Source organism: Micromys minutus, assembly GCF_963924665.1.
Source record: "Micromys minutus genome assembly, chromosome: 11".
NCBI classification, from domain to species: Eukaryota; Metazoa; Chordata; class Mammalia; order Rodentia; family Muridae; genus Micromys; species Micromys minutus.
Genome location: NC_137980.1, coordinates 53378572 through 53406309, shown reverse-complemented (window position 1 = coordinate 53406309; position 27738 = coordinate 53378572). Strand labels below are relative to the sequence as shown.

The following is a 27738-nucleotide window of genomic DNA, read 5'->3' as shown; positions in this document are numbered from 1 at the left end:
TTCTCAGTGCAGTGCTGGCGAAAGCAAATGCTCAGAACTGTCAGACTCAAAATTAGGCAGCTGAAGTTAGGCCCTTGGTTTCCATAAACTCTGACACCCCATCTCTATTTCAGACCGCTGTTTGTCCTGCGGTAGGAAGAACCCTGTATCCTTCCACCCCCTCTTTGAGGGTGGGCTCTGTCAGAGTTGCCGGGTAAGTCTTGTCCCCCATCCGGGTCCCCAGCACACTTCCTGCTCCAGGCACTAGTGAACAGCTTCCCCAGGGCACACCACCACTCCCTTCTTGATTGGGGGACAGGTGCCACAGCAGAAAAGTGTCCACAAGACACTCAGGTTACATGGACTGTTGCTGAAGAGGGTGCCAGGCCACCAGCTAGGGCCCCGAGCAGCTTGCTAGCCAGGCATGGCTGAGATCAGGTCTGCAGCCTCACCCGCTTCTCTCTGGTGGCCAGGACCGCTTCCTGGAGCTCTTCTACATGTACGATGAGGACGGCTATCAGTCCTACTGCACCGTGTGCTGTGAGGGCCGTGAACTGCTCCTGTGCAGTAACACGAGCTGCTGCAGGTGAGTGACCCTCAATGCGGGCTGGACAAGAGGGCTTTGGGTGCAGGGTTATACCTCAGATCCAGCCTGTGTAGTCAGCTAAAACCAGAGAGGGAGCACCCAGTGGGTGTCTGTGGTGCTCACAGCTTGTACTGGGTTGATGCATTGTGCTGGGCTCAGGTCAGGTGTGCCCATGGAGTCAGACCTGTGAGCTTTCTGTGGGAGGGAGTCTAGATTTGGAGGAGTCTAGATTGGAGGGTTAGTCCGTATCCAAAAAATCACATCCTGTCCTAAGCTGACAACACTTGGAGGCGGAAGCTGACCATTAGGCAGGGATGGTCATCCTCCAGGGAACTTGGTCTGCAGGACAATTGCCTGGGAATCTTGGTGCCCATTGTCTCTGGACACTCACCACAGGTGCTTCTGTGTGGAGTGTCTGGAGGTGCTGGTGGGTACAGGCACAGCCGAGGATGCCAAGCTGCAGGAACCCTGGAGCTGCTACATGTGCCTACCACAGCGCTGCCATGGCGTCCTCCGGCGAAGGAAGGACTGGAACATGCGCCTGCAAGACTTCTTCACTACTGATCCTGACCTGGAGGAGTTTGTAAGTCACAGGCTCTGCACTGACCCCTTCAATTATGGTCCCTAGAAAGCTGGAATCCTCTGTATATGTCAAAGCAAGAGTTAAACTTGAACCTGAGACCCTACGAGGCAGGAGCAGGCTTGTGTCCTGAGTTCAAGGATAGCCTGGTCTACATAGTGAGTTTCTGGCCAGTCAAGGCTACATAGTCAGATTCTGTCTAAAAAACAAGCAAAAGGTACTGTAACAGGCATAGTAAGAAAGGTTGAAATCACAGCACAGAAAGCTGATCCATGAGCTTTGTGTTGAGTTGACACAGCCTGGGTTAAATATTGAGGTTGAATCCATCTGGGAAAGAGCAGCAAGACCCCATCTGCTAAGACCACTTCAACCTCAAACCCATCTGGCCAGACTCGGAGCCCTTGCTAGCTGACACCTCTAGCAGACAATCTTCCCTTCCAGTGCCTTCTGCAGAGGGGAGGGCCAGCTGCTCCCACACTGTTGGAGTTTATCTTCTGTTCTTAGAGGCCTTGGCAGTTACCAGTCAAGCTCCTTATCTGTCCATGTGTGTCTGTAGAAGGCAGCTGGGCCTCCTGTCTAAGGACAGAATGGCCAGCCTGTGCCAAACGCCTTCTCTAGTTCCCATCAAAGCTACTGGGCCCTGCAGGCTGGACGGATCCTCTGAGGTCTCTTTCCTTATCTAGCAGGAGCCGCCCAAGTTGTACCCAGCGATTCCTGCAGCTAAAAGGAGGCCCATCAGAGTCCTGTCTCTGTTTGACGGAATTGCGACGGGTCAGTATGATGCCCTGGGACAATGAAGGAAGCATCTGAGCAGGTTGAAGGTGCCTCCTATGTGACAGCTGAGAACATTAGCACAGAGGTGTGGTGTGTGCCTGTTGGTGCTGCACTTCATAGCCTCTCAGCTGCTCACGCTGCTATTGGGCTTATTATGTACGTGTGACTGTCAGCCTGTTTGCCCCAAAGACACACGTGAAGATCAGAGACAACTTGTGCCCCTTGGGTCGCCCATGTATCAGGCTTGGTGGCAAGTCTCTGTTCCTGCCACATTCCCTCCCTGGCCCTACAGGCATCTTGTTTTCCTTCTGTTGAAGCATCTGAGGGTTTGCTGGCAGACATGCAGGTGTTGGGTCACCAGGCAGTGCTCTCCAGCAAACAGTGCTCTTCAGTGCTGGTTCTTTTCTGTCTTCGGTTTCTGTTCCTGCGGGACTCAGTCAGCACCGCTGCTCTCTCAGGTCTGCTGACGCTCTTGGTGCTCCTCGCCCCGTTTAAAGGGGCATGGTTCTTAGCTCTTGCATTTTGCCCTTCATTCTTCCATGTTTCCTTCTGCGTGCATAAAACCCTTATGGTCAATTAGGGAACAGCTACTTTCCTCACTCATGGTTTCTCTTCACTTTGTGACATTTCCCATACCTGGAGTGAGACAGTCAATATGGCCAATGTCCTGAGGTCCCCAGGAGTTGACACAGATCCCCTGAGGTGACAGGAGGGGACCCTGGGGCTGATGGTCCACACTTGGCCTCTTATCTCATTCTTCTTTGATCCTTCGCAGGGTACTTGGTGCTGAAGGACTTGGGTATTAAAGTGGAGAAGTATGTTGCCTCTGAAGTCTGTGCAGAGTCCATTGCTGTAGGAACCATTAAGCATGAAGGCCAAATCAAATATGTGGACGACATCAGGGACATTACAAAGGAACAGGTGAGGGTGGCCTTTATCCTGAGGTTCGTCTCTTGCTTGTTCTTGCACCTTGGTGTTATGCCGTGGTATCTCTTTCCCTCAGTCCCAGAGCTGTGGGTATTAGGGAACCAGAGACATTTCAGGAAAAAAAAGAGTAGCAAATAGGAATGATTCAATTTCTTTCAGTGTAATGGGACTGTTCAGGTTTTATGGGCTGTAACTGGGGTTACTGACTAACACATTTTCTAGAATTGAGTTTCTTAGCTACTTCACTAGGAATCCAAGCTTCATTTATTTTATATTAAGACAAATTTTTATTATTGCTATTATCAGAATTGGTATTATAGTGTATGTGCATGCACATGTGTGCGCACACATAGATGTGGCTGCCAGTACCATGACACAATTGTGGAGATGAGAAGAGAGCTTGTGGATTCAGGGCTTTGGGGATCACAATCAGGTAGTCAGGATTGCACAGCAAGTACCTGAAACTTCCAAGCCACCTTCTGTACCCCAGAATCAAGGCTTCCATTCCCTCCCTCCTCAGACTTATCCCAGCCTTTTGTGGTTTTTCCTTAGATTGAAGAATGGGGCCCATTCGACCTGGTGATTGGTGGAAGCCCATGCAATGATCTTTCCTGTGTGAATCCTGTCAGGAAAGGCCTGTTTGGTGAGTAGCCATTTGCTTTGGTTCACACAGATCTTACCATATCTGAATGCTAGTCCAGGTGTGGTGGCCGGAGAAGAAGCAGTCTGCTTCTGTTCATTCTTTGGTAGCACCTCAATCCTTATGTGCTACCTGTTCCCTTTGCAAATCCTTAGCCTTCAGGAAGATGTCAGGGAACAGTGCTCCACTGCTGCCCATATTCTTGCCTGGTCATTTCAGAGCCTAAAGAGGTCGGGTTGTGTTGGCTTTACAGATAGGGTTCAGTGGGACTCTCTTGTTCTCGGGAATGTGTAGCCTCGTACCGAAGCTTTCGATCAATCCCTGTTCTCCGATGTTTTTTCATGGATGTAGAGGGCACTGGCCGGCTCTTCTTTGAGTTTTACCGATTGCTAAATTACTCCTGCCCCGAGGAGGAGGATGACCGTCCATTCTTTTGGATGTTTGAGAATGTGGTAGCCATGGAGGTCTGTGACAAGAGGGACATCTCACGATTCCTGGAGGTGAGTGGCCTGATTATTTGGGCCAGGGAGTCCATGTTGGTATTGAAGTCTCCTGAGTGCTGACAGGTGGGAAAGATTCCCTGGCTTGTGGCTAGATCTGAGGGTGAAGTATACAGCACAGACATTTTCTTTCTTTCGAATGCAGCAGAGACATTCATCTCTAAGGTAACCCTGTCCACACAAGGCACCTTAACCTCTACTTCTGCTTCAGACAGTCTCTTGTTTCCTCTTTCTTCTGAAAATGGTGGCTTTAGGAATCACAGAGAAGTTAATTATACACCACTTGATATGTATCAAATCCTGTTGTAGGTAGATTTCTTGGATTTCAGTTTCTTTCTGTTTAAATAAAATATATTTATTTTATTTTATGTGCATTGGTGTTTTGCCTGCATGTATGTCTGTGTGAGGGTGTTGGACCTGGGGTTATAGACAGTTTTGAGCTGCTATGTGGTTGCTGGGAATTGAACCCAGGTCCTCTGGAAGAGCAGCCAGTACTTTTAACCATTTGAGCTGTCTCTCTAGCTTCCCCCCTCTTTTTCTCTCTCTCTCTCTTCTCCCTCCCTCCTTATTTTTTCATCTTTCTATCTTTAAGATTTATGTACTTCAAGGGCTGGAGAGGTGGCTGAGTGGTTAAGAACACTGATTGCTCTTCCCAAGGTCCTGAGTTCAAATCCCAGCAACCACATGGTGGCTCACAACCATGTGTAATAAGATCTGATGCCCTCTTCTGGTGTGTGAAGACAGCTATGGTGTACTTATATATAATAAATAAATTTTTAAAAAGATTTATGTACTTCATATATATGAGTACTCTATCTGCACATACATCAACATTTGAGAAGAGGGCATTGGGTCCCATTATAGGTGATTATGAGACATCATGTAGTTGCTGGGAATTGAACTCAGGACCTGTGGGAGAGCAGCCAGTGCTCACTAATTCTGAGTCACATCTCCAGTCCCCATGTTAGTTTATGACAAAGTCTTGTGTAGCCTATGCTTTTCTTAATCTCTTGGTCTTTTTGTCTCCAGCTCGAAGTGCCAGGATTACAGGTGTGTGCCACCATACCTGTACTGTACCTTAGTTTTCTATAGAGCTTTACAACTTTGCCCCAGGGGTGATGGAATTGGCTATTTTTCCAACTACCATGTGTACTTGTGGCTGGGTAACCTGAGCCAAGCATTGCCCATACTATCTTTCCACAACTAGAGTTTGACTTAGCAGAGTTTGATGTAAAGTACCTCTACCTTGGAGCATACTCTGTCACTGGCATGACTCAGAGTGGGTAGATCTGACATGACTTGTTATCCAGTATTCTCAGGAATAGATTAGCTGTCTTAGTCATTGTTTTATTGTTGCGAGGAGACACGTGACTAAAGCAACTATTATAAGAGAAATGCTTTAGTTAGGGCTTGCTTACTATTTCAGAGTTTCAGTCCATTTATCTTCATGGTGGAAGCATGACACCATGTAGGCAAGCATGGTGCTGGAAAAGTAGCTTAGAGTTCTATACCCACGTCCACAGGCAGCAGAAAGAGAGAGAGAGAGAGAGGGAGCCTGGGCCTGGCATGGGCTTTTGAAACCTCAAAGCCCACCCCCAGAGATACACTTCCTCCAACAAGGCCACACCTCCTAATCCTTCTAATTCTTTTAAACAGTTCCACTCCCTGGTGGCTAAGCATTTAAATATATGAGTTTATGGGGGCCAATCTTACCAAACTATCACATTCTACTCTTTGCCTTCTTCTTCAGGCTTGTAGTCATCCATAACGTAAAGTGCTTTTAGCCTAACTTCAAATTTTTCCATAGTTTTTCACTCCTTCAACACTGTTTAAAAGTCAATGTCAAAGTGCTCCTCAGGTCTCCATCTCTTTTTAGCTTTGTTGACTACAGTACACTTCTTTCTCACGGGCTGATGTCACACCACTCTACAGCTCTCTTTGGCAGCCATGACAGATATTGTGGGTTCTCCAATACAATCCAGGCTTCATCTTCACAGTTTACACAGTGGTCTCTCTGGGCCTTTCTGCCGGGACAACCCTGACACTCACCTGTCCTAAGTGGCTTCTCTGAACCATGGAGGAAGAGCCTGTAACTCCTTCCTTCCTTCCTTTCTCTCTTTATTTCTCTTCCTTTCTTTCTATCTTTCTTTCTTTTCCTTTCTTTCTCTCTCTCTCTCTTTCTTTCTTTCTTTCCTTCTTTCCTTCCTTCCTTTTCCTTCCTTCCTTCCTTTTTTCTTTCTTTCTTTCTTTCTTTCTTTCCTTCCTTCCTTTTTTCCTTCCTTCCTTCCTTCCTTCCTTTTTTCTTTCTTTCTTTCTTTCTTTCTTTCTTTCTTTCTTTCTTTCTTTCTTTCTCTCTTTCTTTCTTTCTTTCTTTTATAAGTGTGCATTTAATATTTTTAGCAGTCACAAGGTTGTATAACCATCGCCACCATGTTCTTTTGTTAGAAAAATTATTTATTATTTTACGTATTTGAGTGCACTGTCAACTGTCTTCAGACACAGCAGAAAGGGAATCAGATCCCCGGATGGTTGTGAGCCACCATGTGGTTGCTGAGAGTTGAACTCAGGACCTCTGGGAGAGCAGTTAGTGCTCTTAACCGCTGAGCCATCTCTCCAGCTCCATAGCTCCTTTTTTGTATTTTAGGTTCTAAAGCCAAAACCATGTGACCAGAGCTGCCAAGTTCTGCTGTTTTGTGGAGCTGGAACTTGCCCCCCACCCTCCATGGCATCTATCATTGATAGTTTCTTTCACTACCTCAGCTCTTCTTTGATGCCTTTTCACAAGTTGGAATGAGGTTGCATGGGGCCTTTGCCTGAGGTCATCACTCCCTTTAGTTCCTTTAGCGTTTGGTTTTTCTTTAAACTCTATCTGGACTTAGCTGCATCACACTTCCTGGTGCTTCTTTTCTCTTCAAACTGTACCTATTATATTTCTCTTTATCTAGTTTAGATAAAGACCTTCCCATCCTGGATCTGCATAAGATTGATTTCTGGTAACTACACAACTCAGACATCTTGAAATACCCCCCACCCCCCAACCCCTTAGACCCCCTACCCCACTCCCAAACCCCCAAACCCCCCACACTCCCTCCTCCCAGCAGATTTTTAGGACAAAAGCAGAACGAAGCCATACTCTTTGTCAAAACAGCAGAAGGATGGTCTGTAGATGTCATTAATTCTCTCCCCTTCTGAAACTTCCTGTGCCAGGCCCACATTGCCCTCAGCCTCACTGCCCACACTCCCACTAGCACGCCCCACTTCTAAACTTTAACATTCAGGTGCTTTTCTATCCAAAGTGCACATTCTGCCAACAAGCAGCATCGTCACAGCTCCTGGTACCAACTTCTGTCTCAGTCACTGTTCCGTTGCTGGAAGCATACATCATCTCTGATCCAGCTGCCTCCAGCAGCTCCCCTTCTCTTCCTGCAGTGCAACCCCGTCATGATCGATGCCATCAAGGTTTCTGCTGCTCACAGAGCCCGGTACTTCTGGGGTAACCTACCCGGAATGAACAGGTAAGAGCCTGAGAGGGACAGATGACATAGCAGAGTTATACCTGTCTTCTGTGACATTCCGGCCTTCTAGAAAGTTCCGGCTTTGGGTTGCTCTGGAGAACTGGAGCCCTGGTCAGGACTCCTCAGGCAGCTGCCTTGTTCCAGCTTCAGGGCAGCTGTTTCTCATGAGTCCTGTCAAGCCTCCTTGTTATTTCCCGATATGCTAAGGCTTCCACTGGCAGATGTTAACTATTAAAAACACTATTCCTTCTGTCCCTGAGATGAGGTGGCCCTGAACCAACACCTGGTGACCAACCATGGGCACAGCTGAGTAGCCCAGGTACCGCCCTCCAGTCTTCTCAGTCAGGAGCATTTCTCACCCTTCAGGAAAATTCTTTTGAGATTATAATTTATTTATAACATTCCTTCCTCGAAAACTTCCTCATACTCCTCCCTGCACTTCTTCAGACTCATATCCTTTCTTTTTATCAGTTATTACTGTGTAGTTCTCAGTTTTAGACATAAAACGAGTGGCTCACCACAGGCCTCCTTCTCTCTTCCTCTTGTGATGCCAAGAACAGTTCACTCACTAAGATGCAAAATGTGACCGTAGTGGCCATCCCAGATATGCAAGTGAATTGAGCTGAGAAACACTTTCAGAAGATTGTAGTAGAAGCATAAAAATTTTTGGAATTTGTCAAAGCGTGGGCAGAGGTCAGAGGGTCCTGAAACAGCTCTTAGATATTGTAAATTTTTAAAAATTCAAATAAAAAAATTAATTTAAATAATATTATTTTTGTCCCTTGGATAGTTGAGATTTATTCAGTCAACCATCTAATTAAGACATACCACGTTCTTGTTTGAGATCACATGGGCTGGTTTATTCAACATCTGAGCTCTCTTTGCCAAGCACTGGATTGCTGCCAGTTCAGTGCGGGACATGGTGATGTCAGGGGCTGTAGAGCAGACTTATTGGCGGGAGGGGCAGAGAACACAGTGAGTGATTGTATGTTCAAGGTTGGGGAGGTGGCATTGGCAACTAGGGTGGGGAAAGGAGAGGCTTCATCCAGTGGAAGTGAAGGAATGGAGCCATTCCAGGCAGGAGAGAAGGCTCTGGGACAGATGGTAGGTGGAAATCCCTAGACCAGCTTGGAGATCAGTGTTCTTAGGTTAAGAATGGCTTTGAAAGAGAGATGCAAGTCTCTGATTGGATAGTGCAGGCCTATGTGTGTGTCTCTGATTGCATAGTGCAGGCCTATGCGTGGTGCCTGCTAGTTATACAAGGGCATAGGGTATTCCAAGAGATTAATTGCTTAAATTAATGGAAGTTAATTTAAGGCACACACTGTCTAGGAGAAGGAAATAGAGTGGGTACGGGGGCAGTAATGAGGCGGTGATTGCAGAAGGAGCTGAGATGGTCCATTGTGCTGTGCCCCAGGACGTGCCATCCAATAAGAAAGCCAATGAGGTCGGTGGCAGTGACCTTTGTAGTTTGCAGCATGGCGGGATATTTGAGCATTCCTTTATGTATTTGGTAGCTTCCAGGCTAAGACGATGGGCTACTGTGAGTGAGCTCTGCTGGGTGACAGCGGAGTATGGAGTGTCAGTGGGACTGAGTGTCATTGTCTGTGCAGATCTTTTCACTCTTTAGCCCTGGCTGGCCTGGGACTCCTTATGTAGCTCACGCTGGCCTTGAACTCACAAAGATCCTCCTGCCTCTGCCTCCTTAGTGCTGGGATCAAATGCGTTTGCCATGCTCAGTGTTTGTATGAATCTTGAGTTTTGAATCTATAGAACACTAAACTTTTCTTCTGCTCCCTCCATGTCCCTTTTCTTCTGGCCCCTTACCTTACTTAGGTCCACGGAGGACACAAAAGGGGATAAGGAACCAGCAAGATGGCTCAGTGGGTAAAAAGAGCCTGTTCTACAAGCCCCATGGCTGAGTTTGACCCCCAGAACTCCTGTAAAGGTGGAGAGAACTGGCTCTGCGAGATTGTCCTGTGACCTCCAGACATGCACTGTGGCATGTAGGTCCATATGCATTAAACACACATACATGGATTAGCAGTAAATAGCTTTTAAATGGCATTGGACAGCTGGAAGTCATAGTCAAGGGAGATGCTTGGTGTGACTCCTCAGCCTCTATGGTATTTATTCATTTTTTTATTTTGACTTTGAAGTTCCCAACTGAGGCCATTTCGATGTAGATGGCCCCGCATGCAGATGCTGTGAGGGCCTCTCGTTCCATATCTTACCCTGTCAGCTTGTTTGTCTCAGCGTTTGCAAAACAGGTTGCCAGAGAGAAAGTGAAAAGTTTGAATGTCCTTCTTGAGGATGGCACCTAATTAAAAGCCTCCTGAGTTTTGTTTCCAAAGTGTGAGATGCTCATATGAAGGTGACTCACCAACCTTCCTTATGCTGTGACCCTTTAATACAGTTCCTCATGAAGTGGTGACCTCCAGCCATAAAATTATTTTATTGTTACTTCATAATGTAATGTCAATATCTGTCCTCCCCCATCCCCTGGGAAAAGGCTATTTGACACCTAAGGGGGTTAAGACCCACAACTTGAGAACCACTGATTTAGACCAAGCTCCTCTGTCATACTTGCCTGGTAGTGCTCCTGTCCCTGTGTGGGAGCCCAGGCTTGCCCAGTACTAAAACTTACAGTTCAGAGCAACTCTACCTCCGGGCACAGGGTTGTGCTCTCCAGGGACCAGGAGACCCTTGGCCTTACCACACAGACTTGTGTGTTTTCATCCTGTGATCTGGCATTGGTCACTGCCAGATCACACTTACACAGAGCAGATTCTCTCCTCGTCTGACTGGTGAGGTCTCTCGCTTGGACCTCCCATGCAGACGCTGAGAGTAACGGGTTTTGGCTGTTCCCAGGCCCGTGATAGCTTCCAAGAATGATAAACTCGAGCTGCAGGACTGCTTGGAGTTCAGTAGGACAGCGAAGGTAAGCTGTGGAGTGGCCTGTGGCACTGACCTTGGCTCTGTCCACGTGGTGATGCCCGATCCCTCACGGACTCCTGGTGCTGGGCCCCTTTCCCTGCGGACCTGTCTTGTCTCTGCTCTGAGATAAGTGAGAAGCAGATGCCGCTGGACTCTGCAGTGGTTAGTGGTGCACACACAGGAGCTGAGCTGCAGATGCTCTTTGGAGTAACGAACAGTGGTGGATGCTGTGGCAAAGGGCTGTGTGCTGTGAAGCCACAGACTCGCAGAAAGGCCTCCATGTGCTCGGTCTGCCTCGGTGTCTGTCTGCCACCTCCCTAACCTCATGCCTTCTGTCCTCTGCCCCCTCTGGGGTCTTCTGAGCCCGAGCCCACTTGGAAGCCTTCTGTGCTCACCCTGAGATGTTGTTTTTGTTCTCCAGTTAAAGAAAGTGCAGACAATAACCACCAAGTCGAACTCCATCAGACAGGGGAAAAACCAGCTTTTCCCTGTCGTCATGAATGGCAAGGACGACGTTTTATGGTGCACTGAGCTCGAAAGGTGAGCCCATTAGTTACTTTTCTATTGCTATGATAAGACACTAGGACCAAGGACACTTCTAAAACAAAGAGTTTATTTGTGCGTATGGTTCCTGGGAGATGAGTCAATCAGGCAGGGCGGTAGGAAGAGGGCAGGCAGGAGTGGTGGCTGGTGTGGCAAGCTGAGAACTCACATCTTGAGCTGCAAGCATGAAAGCAGAGAGAGTGTAGTAGAGATGGTGGAGTCTTTAAACTCACAAAGCTCTTCTGGCTACAGCAAGGGACACATCTTCTAAACCTACCCAAACAGCACAACCAATTGGGGACCGTATTCAAATGTCAGAGCCTATGGGGTGTTTATCATTCTAACTCCCCGCAGTAGTCAAGGCTGCACTTGGAGGGGGAACCTGTGGGGACGCAAACAGGAAGGGAGCATGTGGTCAGAGGCAGCAGCACACGCAGCAGCTGCTCCTCTCAGTTCTCCATGGCCCCACTGGGCCTGGGTAGTGGGGTCGGCATAATAATGCATTTTTCAGAATTAGCTTCTGTTTCCTCACAGAAATGGTGACATGTTGGTGACAAGAAATCTTGGGCATCAGATCATTAGATAGTGCTGCCTCTCTGCCATCTGCACTGCTTAGAAAATTTTCTGTCCCAACCTGCTGGGTTCTGAGGAGAAAGGACCCACAGCTCTTATGGCCACACTCCTCACGGGACAGCGACCCCTCCTTGGTCACAGTCTGTCTTTAACCTCTTACACTTTATTGTGCTAAGTTGTCATTTGTCACTTGAAGACCATCTCTTGGATTTCAAGGTGTTTTTTTTTTTTTTTTTTCTTAATGTTGTAGCTTTGTTCTGAAGACTTTTATATGGACTATTTTCATTATAAATTTCAGTTCTGGTTTGCTTCTTGTTTTTAACAGATAGATTTAAAACAAATATACTTTTTGGGATGGGAGGCAAAGTCTCACTCTATAGCTAGCCTATATGGTAAGCAGCTTGGAACTCAGTATGTAGTCTAGGTTGGCTACAAATTATCTTGTTTCTGTCTCCCATTATTCTCTTTAGTGCTACACTATAGGCATGAACTATACACAGCCTAGAGTTCATTTCTGGGCTGGTGAGAGGGATCAGCAGGTAAAGGCACTTGTCACATAAGCTAGACAACCTTAACTGGACCCAGGAAAGTTGTCCTCTGGCATCAACACACCTTGTGGTGAATATGTACACAAACAAATACATACACATATGCATATGCACCAACTAATTCAAATAATTGAAAAATAGCAATTTCTGATTCGTAGAAAAACTGTAGGTAACATTGCTCAGTCTCTCCATGAAGTGGAATCTTCTGGATCTGGAAAGCGTAGCATGAAATGTGACTTATGTGGTTGCGATACTATGTAACCACAGACATGTGTTTCTGAGACTTGGTGCAGAAAGATGATACGATGTTGCTGTCAAAGTAAAGGAGGGCAATCCTGCGGCCAGCTACTGTCCCACTGTGCTGTTTCTAGAACTGGGTTATAAGCATCTCTTTCTTTTAAATGTTATTACATGTGCATTGCTATTTCCCTCTATATATGTGTATGCTTGGACAAATGTCATAGGTAGACTCTGAGATCTAAATTGTACTCATTTGAACTGGGGTTGAAAATTTGGCCTGGTGTATGCGTGTGTGTGTGTGTGTGTGTGTGTGTGTGTGTGACTGACATTGTTTCTTCATAAAGAAACTGCAGGGCTGAGGTGATAGCTTGTCAGCCAAGTGTGTGGATTTGAGTTTGATTCAAGTATGGTGGGTAGAGCAGGAGGAACTCTGGGGCCTGTTGGCCAATCAGCCTAGCCTAATTTGTAAATTCCAAGAGGTTCTGTCTCAAATTAAAAAAAAAAAAAGTGGATGTTTGGTCCTGAGGAATAACTCTAAGGACTGAGAATACCTTTAGCCAAATGTATACAGACATGCACACACATACATTTCTCCACCCCAAGAAATTGCTAAACTCTCATTGTGTTTTGAAGTCAAATACAAGTCTGCTGGTTATCTGGCAATCATTCATGGATTAATTCAGGCCTTTAAGAATGGTCCCTGGGCAGCAACACATAAGAATCAGGGACACAGTCCTTGTGCAGGAGACACAGACAGCATCAGTGACCCGTGACTCAATGACTGGCTGTCAGCAAGTGTTCTTGGGAACCAGAGAAACTGGTAGTCCAGCAGGGTCCTTTAAGTCCAGCAGTCTGGACAGAAGGCATGGGGAAGGTAATTGTAGGCAGAGGCAGTGGCAACCTGATAGTTTTCCCAGGCCTGAACTTGCAGAACACAGCTGTTCTTGGTATGCTGGGGACATATATGAACCATTCTAACCTCGTGTCTTTCTGTTCTGTACTCTCCCAGGATCTTTGGCTTTCCTGCTCACTACACAGACGTGTCCAACATGGGCCGTGGTGCCCGCCAGAAGCTGCTGGGAAAGTCCTGGAGCGTGCCAGTCATCAGACACCTGTTTGCCCCCTTGAAGGACTACTTTGCATGTGAATAGTCCTACCCGGGACTGGGGAGTTTTGGGGTCTTGGGGTTAGTGCTAGGAATTAGTCATACCGATCCTTGAAGCTCCCCAGCTCTGCCTTTCCTTGTCTCACCTCTGTGGGGTCTCACTATATAGACAGTGTTTTATATATATATATATATATATATATATATATATATATATATGTATGTATGTATGTATGTATGTATGTATGTATGTATGTATGTATGCATGCATGCATGCATGCATGTATGTATGTATGTATGTATACACAGTTATATATCAGGGGTAGCAGGGTCTCCTGCCCATATAGGCGAACTTCCTGTGCACAGATCAGACTAGCATCTTAGAGCAGCCCAAAATGCTTTTCATGGTTTTCTCAACTAAGATGTTAAAAGCAAGCCAGGTGGTGGTGGTATACACCTATAATCCCAGTATTTGGAAGGCAGAGGCAAGCCTCTGTGAGTTCAAAGCCAGCCTGGTTTGAAGAGTGAGTTCCAGTACAGCCTGGGCTACACAGAGAAACCCTGTGTTGAAAAACCAAAACAATCCAACCAACCAATAACCCCAAATGAAAACCAAACAAAACAAACAATAGAACCATGTGACAACATGGGGAAAACCGTGTTTTGTTTCCACAGTTTTTGCAGCATTTTAGGCAGGTACATAGAATTTACAGCTTTGTTTAATTAAAGTCAATATTTCTCAACAATAATCTCATCTGCACTTTGCTTTTCTGTGAAAGTGTGCTGTTGGCTATCCAGGCATCAAGCACAGGGATGCCTGTGGTCCCCAGGGAGCTCATGGAGCTTGAGATCTATTAGCAATGCCCATAGAACTCCACCGTCAGCATCCCCCAAGGGGCTTCTGACAATCCTTGCAGCTAACCCCATCCACAGCTTCTGTTTCATTTGCTGCTGCTCCAGGGATGACAGTGGGCTAGAGAGACCTATTTAAACCTCAATATTCAGGTTTATTTTCTGTTGCTCTTGTCTGCTGGGCCCAGTGGCATAGCTTTAATACCAGCATTGGAGAGATAGAGATAGGCAGTTCTTCAGGTCCACATAATAAGTTCCAGGCCAGACAAGGCTAAGCAGTGATACCCTGTCTAAAACAAAACAACCCTCCCCCTAAAGTAAAGCAAACCAAATCAAACCAAACCAAAATCCCACATTCTAACCAAAAGCAACTTAGAAAGGGCTTATTTGTCTTACATTTCCAGGTCATGCACAATCTCTGAGAGAAGTCAGGGCAGGATCTGAAGCAAAACCATGGAGAAATGTTGCTTACTGGCTCACGCACTGGTTAACTCAGCTAGCTTTCCTATACAGCCCAGGCCCACTTGCCTAAGGATAGTGCTGCCCACAGTGGGCATACCATACCCATACCTCCCATACCAATCAATTAAGATAATTTTTCATAGATATTGCTACAGATCAATCTGATCTGGGCACTCCTTCAGCAGTGACTCTAGGTTGTGTCACGTTGACAATACGAATTAACTAGGACATTTGGCAAAAGCTTGATTGTAACACCCATCTCTAGATGTCTGAGGAAGCTGACTAAGAGAACACGCATTCAGAAGAACATGCTTCCTGATTTCTACAACTCCTCACAACTTCCATGGGATTCTGCTGAACCCCACTGCTCAATTATCCAGCTGTGTGGGGCACCTACCTTTAGTGACCAGGCCATCTGGGAATGGCTCTTGTGATTCTAAGAAGCTTTTTAAGTTTTTAATTTCATTTATCATCATCATCATCATCACCACCTCCTCCTCCTTCACCACCACCACCACCATCACCGTGTGTGTAGCACAGCATATGTGTAGGTTACAGGACATCTTTGTGGAACAGATGCTCTTTTCACCTTTACATAGGCTCTGGGCATCAAATTGAAGTCATCAGGCTTGTACAGCAGGCACCCACTGGACCATCTCAAAGGCACTTAACATAATCTTTTTTCTAGACTGTGGTGTATAGTGAGTTGAATGTCCAGACTAACATCATATTTATCGACCATTTAAAAATGGACTTGTTCCTTCACACTTAAAACTTCAACAGCCTCTGGTAGCTCCTCCTTAGTTTAGCGGGAGTCACCTAGAATTTAAGGTGTCTTAGTTAGGGTTTTATTGCTGTGAACAGATACCATGACCAAGGCAAGTCTTATAAGGACAACATTTAATTGGGGCTGGCTTACAGGTTTAGGGGTTTAGTTTACTGTCATCCAGGCAGGAACATGGCAGCATCCAGGCAGGCATAGTACAAGAGGAGCTGAGAATTCTGCATCTTTATCTGAAAGCCACTAGGAGAAGACTGTTTTCTGGCTAGCTAAGATGAGATCTTAAGCCCATACCCACACTGACACACATAATCCAACAAGGCCACAAATACTCCAACAGGGATACACCTCTTAATAAGTGCTGCTCCCTGGGCTGAACATATACAAACCATCACATTCCACTCCCTGGGTCCCCATAGGCTTGTTAAAAAATATAAGTCTATGGGGGCCATACCTAAACATAGCATAATGCAAAATACATTTAGTCAAACTTCAAAAGTCCTCGTAGTCTATAGCAGTCTCAACAATGTTAAAAGTCCAAAGTTCAAAGTCTCTTCTGAAATTCATCCAACCACTTTATTGTAATCCTCAAAGCAAGACAAAAATACCAGCTGGGCAAACTCCAAACTGCATCTCTATGTCTGATGTCAAAGAGGTCTTCAGATCTCCACAAGTCCTTTTTAATCTTTGTTGACTGCAATCAACTTTTTTGTTAGCAGCTTTCCTCAGCAGGTAGCCCATGGCTCTGGCATCTTGAACATCTTGGGGTCTCCAAGACAACTACAATGTTTCAGCTTCTTGTTTCAATGTCTGGGATCCACACATGATCTTCTGGGTGCCTCCAAAGGGCTGGTGTCACTTCCCCAGCCCTGCCCTCTGTAGCACTCTAAGCTCAGGTTGATTTACTCCACTGCTGCTGCTGCTCTTGGTGATCATTCCATGGTACTGGCATCTTCAATATCCTGGGGTCTTCCACTGCAACTAGGTTTTACCAATAGGCTCTCATAGGCTCTCTTCATGGTGCCAAGCCTCAACTCCTTTGCATGACCCTTCAGTCCTGGGCTATCACTGCAACAGAGGCTGCGCCTTCACCAGTGACCTTCCATGGCCTCTCACAGTGCCAAGTCTCAGCTGTTCTTTATGACTCTTTCATGAGGCTTAACCAGAGAACAAAAATCTGTTGGGATTCTTTGAGACTTCCTTTGTCAATGCAATTAACATACATCTCTTTACTAGCCTCAGGTAGACTCTTCAGGCCATCACAGCAATACCCCAGTCTCTGGTACCAATTTTCATCTTAGGGTTTTTTTTTTTTTTTTTTTTTTTTTTTTTTTTTTTGCTGTGAAGAGACACTATGACTAAGGCAACTCTTATAAAACAACATTTAATTGGGACTGGCTTATAGGTTCAGAAGTTCAGTCCATTATCACCAAAGTAGGGAACATGGCAGTGTCCAGGCAGGCATGGTGCAGGAGGAGCTGAGAGTCTACATCTTAATCTGAAGGCCACTAGGAGAAGACTGTCTTCCAACCAGCTAAGATGAGGGTTTTAAGCCCATAACAACACTGACACACATAATCTAACAAGGCCACACCTCCTAATAATGCCACTCCCTGAGCCGAGCATATACAAACCATCACACAGGATGTCACACATTCAGAGCCCATGTGGGTCCAGGGAGTGCATAGTTCACTTACTAGCATGTAGAATAGAGGTTAAGAAGTACATGGGGTACATGTGACCCCCCTATCAAACTCATACTGATCCTCTCTGTCTCATGGTATGACATGGCTGACTGTGGTACCTTCATAGGTCAGCGTCTCTCTCATAGGGTCTGGCTCAGAGCAGACAGGGTGGGGATGAAGCTTTGCAAGTGGAAGGATGGGAAACTACAGAGGTTATTAGAAAGCTGCCCCTGACTAAAGCATCCCTGGGGAGATTTGCCATGGTGATACAACTGGCAATTAGCAAAAGTCAGGACCTGTATCCTCCACTCCCCGAGGACTCTGGACCCAAGGGATGGCTGCCACACAATCAAGCCATCTTGTGTACAGCACTGTACCAAATGCCAGGGCAGGATGAAGCAGAATAAACAGCTCCCTCCTCAGAAGAACCTTAAAAGAAGAGAACAACAGGCCCTCCAGGTGAGGGGCTCTGGGGTTTCTCAGCTTGCTTGTAGGGCTGATAGCATAGGTCTTGAGGGGGCTGTTGTAATCTGTAACTTTTCTCAGGATGGGCTAGGCTTGAATTTGAGTGACCAAGGCTGTGTGGCTATAGAGAATATGAAGCTATTAGGACAAAGGTTGGAGTTGGAATCCCGTGTAGGTCTTTGTTGTACTCTTGTGGGTTTGTGTCTGGGGTCTCACACATTGCTGTGTTCCCTGGAGCAGATGCCTTAATTTTCTGGAGTTTTTAGATTCACATTTGAAAGGGGGAAATGGCACGCCCTGTGTACCTTTGGGGTTAGTAAAGTCCGTGGAAGAGATCTGGGGAAAATGCTGTGCTTGGTGCCTTATGGGCAGCGAGGTTTACACTTGTAATAAATGGCATTCAGAATCTGAAAGCCACCTGTCATCTCGGTGCTAATGGCAATGAGGACAGTGGTAATGAGAACAGCAAGCAATGATTATGAATCATGACGTCCTTAGAAAGGACGGGACAGTATTGCCCAGATGTGCAGCAGCTGCCTAATGATGCCAGTGCTGGCAACAGCAGGCACCGTGCTTTCAACGTCCCTTATTAGCGAAGAAGTGAGGCTTTGGGTGCAAGGTAAGGATCTTGGTTTCAGACCTGGTTCTGGGTCAGTCCCATAGCTGTGTGACGATGACGGTGGGGTGTGCGGCAGGTACGTGACTCTCCCATTCTGCTTCCATCCTTCTTGTTTTCTAGCCAAGTTTTAAGGGTCTGCCCTGGGATATTCTTGGTTCTTTATTCCTCTCTGGAGCCAGGTGATCTGGGTTCTGGTGGCTGGCCCATCCTTCCATGTGAGCAAGGGTATTTTGGTATCTTCTTTGGGTCTCTCCATTCCCCAGCTATGGATTGTCAGCCTTACAGAGCTGGTGTGTGGCTCAGATGATTGTTGGGAAGCATGGCTGAGAGCTGTTATTTCCTGCAGTTGCCTGGGAGGCCTGACCACTGCCATTATAGGGAGAGATCTGGGAGATGCCCCTTCATGGGGTTACACAGCTGTCAGGCTTAGGGGTAGCGAGTACAGGTCTCATCTCTGAAGCCAATCTATCTTTGCTCCTTGATTCTGGCTGTGACTTGCATTGCTTGGTTTCGTGGAACTTAAGATTCCGGGCAGCCTTTGGCACTTGTACAATGTTATCTTCTTGCTACCGTTCCACGTTTGACCCACCTCCACTGTTTTCCTTTCTCTTTTCCTATCTTCTTTCCCTCTTTTCTTCTTTTCCTGTCAAATTAGAAGAAAATTTGAGTTTTTAAAACTTGGAATTAAATTTATTATTGTTTTTTGAGACAGGGTCTTGCTGTGTAGCCCTGACTGACCTAGAACTCACTCTGTAGACCAGGCTGGTCTTGAACTCAGAAATCTACCTCCCTCTGTCACCACCACCCAGCAAGCTAATTTTTTATATGTATTAATTTGTGTGTGTGTGTGTGTGTGTGTGTGTGTGTTGACAGCCACAGACTATATGTGGAGGTCAGAAGAAAACTTTTGGGAGTCGATTCTCTCCTTCTATGATATGGGTCCTGGGGATGGGATTCAGGTCATCAGGTTTGTGGGCAACTGCTTTTGCCCATTGTATTGACTCACTGGCCCCAAAACTTGGAGTTTTAAAATAATTTTAGACTTACAGTAAAGTTGAAGGGCTAGTATACAAAGTTGCTAAATGCCCACTGTTCAGACTCCCCCAGAAAAGCATTTTGTAGAATTGCTCTGCTCTGCCATTGATCTTAGAAATCAATACTGTCTTAGGGTTTTATCGCTCTGAGCAGACACCATTACCAAGGCAAGTTTTATAAATGACATTTAATTGGGGCTGGCTTACAGGTTCAGAGGTTCAGTCCATTATCATCAAGGCAAGAACATGGCAGCATCCAGGCAGGCAAGGCGCAGAAGGAGCTGAGAGTTCTACATCTTAATCCAAAGGAAGTCAGGTACAGTCTGGGCATCCTCAGGCAGCTAGGAGGAAGATCTCCAAGCCCATCCCCAGTGACACACTTCCTCTAACAAGGCCACACCTTCTAATAGTGCTACTCCCTGGGATGAGCATATGCAAACCATCACAAATACCCACTGTGTATGTGTGTACGTGTGTGCTTGTGTATGCTCAAGTGCCCAAGTGCATGAGAGATAGAGACCAGAAGTCAACACCAGTGTCTTCTTCAATCACACACCACCTGAAGCTGGAGCTCAGAGATTTATATAGACTAGTTGGTTAGCAAGCTCCAGGGATACTCCTGTCTCCTCCTCCCCAGGGCCATGCCCAGCTTTTATGTGCATGCTGGGGCTTGAAATCAGGTCCTCATGCTTGCACATCAAGCACTTTATGAAATGACGCCATGTCCCTAGGCCCTGTTTTTTAATTGAGTGTGGATTTTGAAGTCTCTCTATGTACTACATCACAATAGACTGTAATGTTGGTGCAAGGTGTTAAGAACTGTACACAGGGCTAGGGTAAAGCGCTTGCCATCCATGCATGAGGAACAGTGTTTGGATCCTCAGGACCCACAAAAAAGCCTGGTGGGTAAGCATCCCATCTGTAATATCAGTACTTGGGAAGCAGAAAGGAGGATCATCAGGGTAAGCTGACTGGCTAGACTAGAGAATTGTTGAGTTCTGGGTTCAAGAGTGAGACCCTGTTTCAGTATAAAAGGTGAAGAGTGAGAGAGGAAGATAACTGATTCAACCCTGGGCTTCCATACCTGGAGATACATATGCATGCACACTGGCACACAAACAGACACACATGCACACAAATATACACCTGCATAAAAAATTGAATGCACGAAAGAAGAAAAACTTTATACAGACCTATTTCCTCCCAGAGTGATGGAGGGGCCTTATGTATGTCAGACAACTACTCTGCTGTTAAGCTATGATCCTAGTCAGAACATATCTCATTTAAGCCCTAGCAGAGAGGCAGAGCTTAAATCTAGATCTGCTAGATTTGCTACTTAGGATATGTCTTTATTATAAATGGTATTATCAATGTTGCCCCCAAAGCATTTATAATATTTTGGATAGATAATTGTTATTGATTCTTTATTATAATGTTAATTTTTTTTTTTATTTAAAAAGAGTCTCATGTAGCCTAGGCTGTACATGGAGTTCCTGGTCCTCCTGACCCACTATATTCTGAGATCACAGCATGCTCTGCTGTTTTCTTTTGTTGTATCTCTGTATACTAACCCTTTTATAAGTGTAGTAGCTCATCTTTTGGGACCAGTGTGAACTCTGGGATGTCTTCCTGTGCCGCAAAGTGAAGTCAAGTTTTTTGTAATATGCGTGGAGATCTACTCACCATGGACACTGGCAGTGTGCAAACTGAGAGTGTGGCTGGCAAAGTGCTCATCTAGCACGCCCAAAGCCCTAGGTATGACTCCTAATACCATATGAAATGGGCATGGTAATACATGACTGCAATCCCAGCACTCAGGAGGTGGAGGAAGGAGGAGCATCAATAAGTTATCCACTGACACCTTTTCAGATTCCTAGCCATTTCTGGGCTTCAGCAATTGGGACTAGGCCCAGACTATCTGGGAGCCTGTACACACAATGTAAGCACCTTGCTATATACTACTTCTGCCTAGCCCTTAATCTGATCTGTTAGAAACCAAGTTTCTAGTCACTGATGTATCTATCTACTTTGACTCCTTTGCCAGAGTAGAAACTTGAGGAGGTCAAAAGCTATGTTTAGTGTAGTACCCGCACTACAAAAGCTACTCTGAATCAGGTGAAGGCCTGAGAGCTTGAAAGAAAGAACACAGCTCAGTCATTCGTGCTACCAGAAATGCTTTACTCTATACTCCAACTCCAACTGGCTCCAACTCCAGATATATACACTTACAAAAGCAGTTACAAAAATAGTATGCAAATTCCCTAGCTGCTGGGTGGAGGAGTCACCCCTTGGGGTGAAGTTTATATATCCTGAGGTAGCCAAAAGCAGGAACAGGTGTGGAGTAGGCTTGTGCCTGGGCATTAGTATTTCAAAGGAAGGTGTGTTTTCCCAAAGTCAAGGCATGCAAGTGGACAGTTCAGCTAACCCTTAGCTGTTGGGAACTGAAGTTCACACTATGCCACACAATGATCTCCTTCCCCCATTCCCCCTGTGTGAGAGCAAGATGTCGGGAGCCTGAGCCCCATGTTGGGTGCCAATTGTCCCGTCCCACAAGTTGGGGGTTGGGCATAACTCCCAACATTTCCCCCCAAAATTATTTTTTAAAATTAGGGATCTGTATCAGGCACCCAGGGACGTCAGCACTTGTCTTACCCATCCTTGAAAAGCCCACATGGGCCCCGTGGACTCTCTGTCTTAGGTTGACAAGCACCCCTGTGGGTTTTCTCGTCTCTGGCCACCTAATTTATTCATGCTTCATTGAGCTGTAGAGTTGTTTACTGCTAGCCTGTCAGCTGACAGCTTGGCTCTGGGCTTGTCTTTTGCCTAAGCAACATAAGGGAGTGCATATGCCAAAGCTGCTTTAAGGGCTAATATTGTCCAGAGTTGATACTAGCACAGTCTTATGAGCCTTTTGAACCACAATGCGTTGTTCCTGTAACAGTACTGAGTTAATTCAAATCTAACATTCCAAACTGAATGCATAGCCAATTAAATGAATGATTTCAAATTAACTTAAGTGGAGAGGCCTCAGCCACCTCTCCTGAAAATTCCACTAAGTAGCTGTGGCAATAAGGTGGGGAAGGGCAATCTCAAAAAAACCGCAGCTACAAGAGCAGCTGCTGAAACAGCACTAATAACAGCTGCGGTCAAAATCCTCCTGGTGCAAGAATCAGTTGATTCTCTCCAGTTCGATCCACGGGCACAGGTACAGGTCCCGGGATCCTCGTCATCACTGAGGGGTCTTCACTCTCCCAGAGGCTTCTCAGAAAACATTCCTGTTGAGAACAATTGAGACTATCCTCCTCATTAATATCAATACTATTACTCCATGGGTTTCACAGGATGAACACATTGCTCAGGAACCTAGAAAGGTAATTCCTGAGGAAAGACACAATCAGGCCCTTGAGCCCTAGTCAAAATAAGATCTGGTCTCTGCCACAAGTGGGAGGCAAGATCTCACCATCACACCATTCCCTGCTGTGCTGGGCACACTCTCCAATATCGATCACAGGGTGGCTTTCAGAATTTGGAGTTAAAAATTTTTAACATATATAAAATTAAGGATAGATGCGCAGGAGTGGAGATATGCTCCCCCATTTTTGTTTTAGACAAATACATCTTTATGGTGCGATGAGCACATTCAATGATTGCTTGTCCTTGAGAATTATAAGGGATTCCAGTCTTATGAATTATAGCATAATCTGAACAAAACTGTTCAAACCCTTTACTGGAATAGGCAGGACCATTATCTGTTTTAATTTTCTTGGGAACATTCATATATGCAAAGGCTTGCAAGCAGTGATTTTTGACATCTTTTAATTTCTCACCCCTATGTGCAGATGCATATATCATCCCTGAATAAGTATCAATTGAAACATGTACAAATTGAAGTTTCCCAAAAGAAGGGACATGCATGACATCCATTTGCCAAATATCATTGGGAGTCAGTCCCCTAGGATTGACTCCCAAATTAGAAGCAGAAATGAATTCTGTACACATGGGATATTGAGTGACTATTCGTAGAGTTTGCTTCTTTGTAATTTTACAATGAAATCTTAAGGATCCTGCATTCAAATGAAATTTAGTATGCATACTAATAGCTTTATCCACATTAGATTCTTCTATAACCAGTGCAAGAGGGTGAGTGTATGTATCTGCAAGCCGATTTCCCCTCAAAAAAGGTCCTGGAAAGGCAGTATGGGCTCTAATGTGCCCTACAAATATAGAAAATTTTCTTTGCCATATCAAAGTCTGTAATTTCAATAACTGATCAAGAACTACTGACACAGGGGTGATATAAGCAGCAGTTTCTAGAGGTAACAAAATCTGAGCAACATAGACACTATCAATATAAATATTCAGGGCTTCTTCAGGAAACTTCTGCAAAGCAAACTGCACAGCCATGATTTCAGCCATTTGAGCAGATTTAACTGCTACTTGATAGATTTTGTGAATTTCTTCAGATACTACAACAGCAAAGCCATCAGAAAATCCATCTGTAAAGACTAACCTGTCATGGAGAACAGGGATAGAGGAAACCACGTTAGGAAACACGATGGGATGCTCTTTAAAATTAGCAGGATATTGATTACCAAGTTCACAAACAGGACTGCATAAAAATACAGCCCAATCTGTACAGGTTTGTGCTAAAAAGCATACTTACTGTCTTGTATAAGGTGTAACGATAACTTTTGGCTCTTTCCCAAAGGTCTGTACTGATACTTTTGTGCTTTAAATTATTAAATTAATAACAGCTTTGGGTAAGAAATAACAATTCTCGAAGGTGACGCTAATAAATGTACCCATAACATAGGCCTTTGCTGTTGGAGTATGATCAGATGGAAATACCAGTAATTGTAAAGGCATTGAACAATCTCTACATTTCAAATGAGCTCTTTCCAATGCTTCTTGGATCTATTACAATCTCTGGCTTCAGTTGTCTGTCAGAGATGGGATCAGTGTTACTTTTAAGAACACAATTGTCCAGAGACTATACACTTTTAGTTGCTTCTCCAGTTAAAGCAGTTGCAACTAGACAGCCTGAAAAGGTGTTAATATTCAAATAAATATTTTAATTCTCTAAAACCAGAAATATGAGGAATATCCATTTGCCATAATGGGTTAGGTACAAGTCCTCGAGGGTTAACACCATTGTGTGGTATAGGAAGAAACTGAGGACATCCAGGACAAATCTTTACAATTTGACATGCACATTATCTAGAAATTTCAAATTGTTGTCTCACACCATTACTATTTTGATGGCAAAAAAAAAAAAAAAAAAAAGAGATTATAATCTGCCTGGTATACAAATCTGCTGTGGCATTGCCTTTACTAAGTGATCCAGGCAACTCAGTATCTTTTAAATACCCTATAAAATATGGGACAATAAGTTCTCTCAAGTTAAGTTGTATTTGTATAAACAACTGCAAAATTCAATAATTAGCAGTATCTAAAAATGAAACAATTTCAAGCAATTGTAAACCATAAGCTACATATCAGCTATCAGTATATAAATTTAAAGTTTAACTAATTTTTTAACCTTTAAAAACAGTGGCTACAGCACGTAATCTAATAGTCTATGCTGCAGCAGGGGGAAACTCAAGAGAATGAACACGTGATCCAATTGTATATACTGCTTTCCCACAGATGAACCATCTATAAATACAGCAATTGCATTATCTATGGGCTGCATGCATAAATTTACAGGAAACATAAAAGCATTCATAGGGAAAAGAACTTTAACAACTTGTCTTTCAAATAATGATTTATCAATTTTGCCTGAAAAGTTTGCACATACAATAAGCCAAACATCAGTATTTAGTAATAACCAATTTAATTGCTGTTTAGAATAAGGAACACATATTTCATCAGGTTACGATATTCCCTTTTAAAAAAAATCTTCATGACTCTATCATACAGTTTCATATTAACACAGCAAAGGTTACATAATAGGATGTTAAAACTTTACTTAAAGAGGAAAAAAGGTGAATTCACATTAATGGTTCCTTTTGCCAAAAGTACTGCTGTGGTGTAAGGCAAAAATACAGACAGCCAACAATTGATCATAATCTATATAATATCTGTTGTTTCCTCTGTATTTTCTGCAAAACTTTTCATCCCTCAGTTAACTGTAGAGGGGGACTAGGATGACTGATAAACCAATTATTTGGATCCTTTTCTGGAGCAACAACCACTTCCCAAAATTAAAGAGCTCACTATAAAAGCAAAAACTCTAGTTAACAAGGCATCTACAACAGTTAAACATTGAGGATTTTAAGTCCTAATGTCCCGCCATTGAGGCAGCTGCAAAACAATAAAAGACCATCAGTCATTCTCTGAGGCGAAACTTTTTAAAGACACCCATTGCCTCAAGGGCTCTTCAAAACCACAAGCAGACAAGCCAAAAGCAACCCCTCCACAATCATGAGGATGCAAAGGAACAGCACAAAAGCAATCTTTTAAATCTATGATAATTCGTTGGAATGGCAGCCGAAGTGGTAAATCAGGCTGTAATGCTCTCCTAAGTTCCACATCCTCACCAACCCTTGTCAAAGCTGCAACAATCTCTACCTGCCTGATGTTTTTCCTTAATTACAAATATGTGAGTTAAAATCCTGAGCCTGTGAGCAAACTGCAAACTGCATCCAATGGAACACCAGCGGTTTTACCATAATTTTGAAGTTTTGTTTGTAACATTAGAGCATAACCACAATTTTGGAAAAGCAAAACTAATTTTTTAACAGTGCAAATAATCCTTTCTAAAATCAATACTAAGTTTACTACTTTCACGCCAAAAGTTTGGCTGCAAGTTCTTATATATGTATGCATGATGAAGCAGCTTTTAATACCTCATTGTCTTTGTTAGGGTTTTATTGCTGTGAACAGACACCATGACCAAGGCAAGTCTTATAAATAAAAACATTTAATTGAGGCTAGCTTACAGGTTCAGAGGTTCAGTTCAGTATCAAGGCAGAAGCGTGGCAGCATCCAGGTAGGCATGGTGCAGGAGGAGCTGAGAGTTCTACATCTTCATCCAAAGGAAGCCAGGAACAGTCTGAGCATCCTCAGGCAGCTAGGAGGAGTGTCTCCAAGGCCATTTCCAGAGTGACACACTTCTTCCAACAAGGCCACACCTTCTACTAGTGCCACTCCCTGGGCCAACCATATGCAAACCATCACACTCATTATATTAAATTGTATCTTTTAAGTCTGTTTTCTAGAACAAGAATTACATAAAATATTCTCCCAAGTTTGGGGTATCCATAGAAAACTGTTTCCCTATATACAGAAAACACATGGCTCAGGCAGTATGCAAATTCCCTAGCTGCTGGGTGGAGGAGCACTCCCTGGGATGAAGTCTATATTTCCTGAGGTAGCCAAAAGCAGGAACAGGTGTGGAGTAGGCTTGTGACTGGGCATTAGTATTACAAAAGAAGGTGTGTTTTCCCAAAGTAAAGGCATGCAAGTGGACAGTTCAGCTAACCCTTAGCAGGTGGGTGTTGGGCATAATTCCCAACACCTGTCCTGACTTCCTTCTATGATGAACAGAGATATTGAAAAGTAAGGCAAGTAAACAGTTTCCTCTCCAAGTTGCTCTGGTCATGTTTCATCACAGTAATTGTAATCCTAACTTAAAACAGGCTCGTAATCTTTTTTTTTAAAGATAAAGTTTCACTGTGTACCTCTCTGGCTGGCCCTGAACTCAGATTCACTTGCTGTGGGATTAAACGTTCACACCAACTACAGCAGGCTGATTTATCTGTGGGCCTATTTGTGTGTGTGGAGGCATGAGAGTGGCATCGTACATATATGTTAGAGGACAATTTGCAGGACACCGGTCTCACCTTCTATCAGTGGGTCCTGGGGATCGAACTCATATTGTAGGGTTGGGGGCATGCACTTGCTAAAGCATTTCGATGGCCCTCTCTCCTTTTTTTGAGATCAGATCTCACTGTGTAGCTATGGCTAGCCTGCTACTATAGACCAGGCTGGCCTTGAATTTAGAGTGATTCTTTTTCCTGTTCAGGTTTATGGGAACAGCCCAGCATTCCCAGTTTGTCTTTTTTCTTTCTGAGACAGGGTCTCATTCATGTACCTCAGAGAGAGGCTGATGACAAAACCATTTGGTGGCAAGACAAGTGTGTTCCACCACAGCCGGCTTCTGTGGTGTTGGGGACCGAAACCAGGGATTCATGCATGCTAGGCGAGCACTCTATCAACTAACCTTCCTCCTGAGCCCATCCAATAATCCATCTTGATCAAACCCATTTTCTTCTGGGTTACAGCAAACGAGAATGTGTAGCTGGACTCCGCCTCCTAGAGGAACTCACACGTCATTGGTCGCAACTGACCACGTGCCCAACAGGCTTGCTTCCCCGCCCTCGGGCACGCCT

At 44.7% G+C, this 27738-nt stretch overlaps 1 protein-coding gene and 1 long non-coding RNA gene across 2 annotated transcripts in view; one reads left to right on the top strand and one right to left on the bottom strand.

Moving 5' to 3' along the window:
* LOC308427456 (DNA (cytosine-5)-methyltransferase 3C-like) overlaps positions 1-13493 on the top strand; it is a gene marked incomplete at both ends in the record, with an annotated part of 28413 nt that extends 14920 nt beyond the window's left edge. Inside the window, 12 exon segments of the mRNA XM_080925576.1 lie at positions 61-107; positions 110-193; positions 453-565; positions 962-1148; positions 1832-1916; positions 2695-2840; positions 3399-3489; positions 3838-3986; positions 7416-7501; positions 10373-10442; positions 10860-10978; positions 13352-13493. Coding sequence (XP_080781702.1) covers positions 61-107; positions 110-193; positions 453-565; positions 962-1148; positions 1832-1916; positions 2695-2840; positions 3399-3489; positions 3838-3986; positions 7416-7501; positions 10373-10442; positions 10860-10978; positions 13352-13493 — 1319 coding nt within the window.
* A 2151-nt stretch (positions 13494-15644) lies between these two features.
* On the bottom strand, positions 15645-27665 carry LOC308427490. The gene is made up of 3 exons (XR_013975251.1): positions 27570-27665; positions 26287-26497; positions 15645-18954 (listed from the first exon to the last, which is right to left on the bottom strand). It is a non-coding gene; the product is annotated as an uncharacterized lncRNA (long non-coding RNA).
* Positions 27666-27738: the final 73 nt, after the last annotated feature.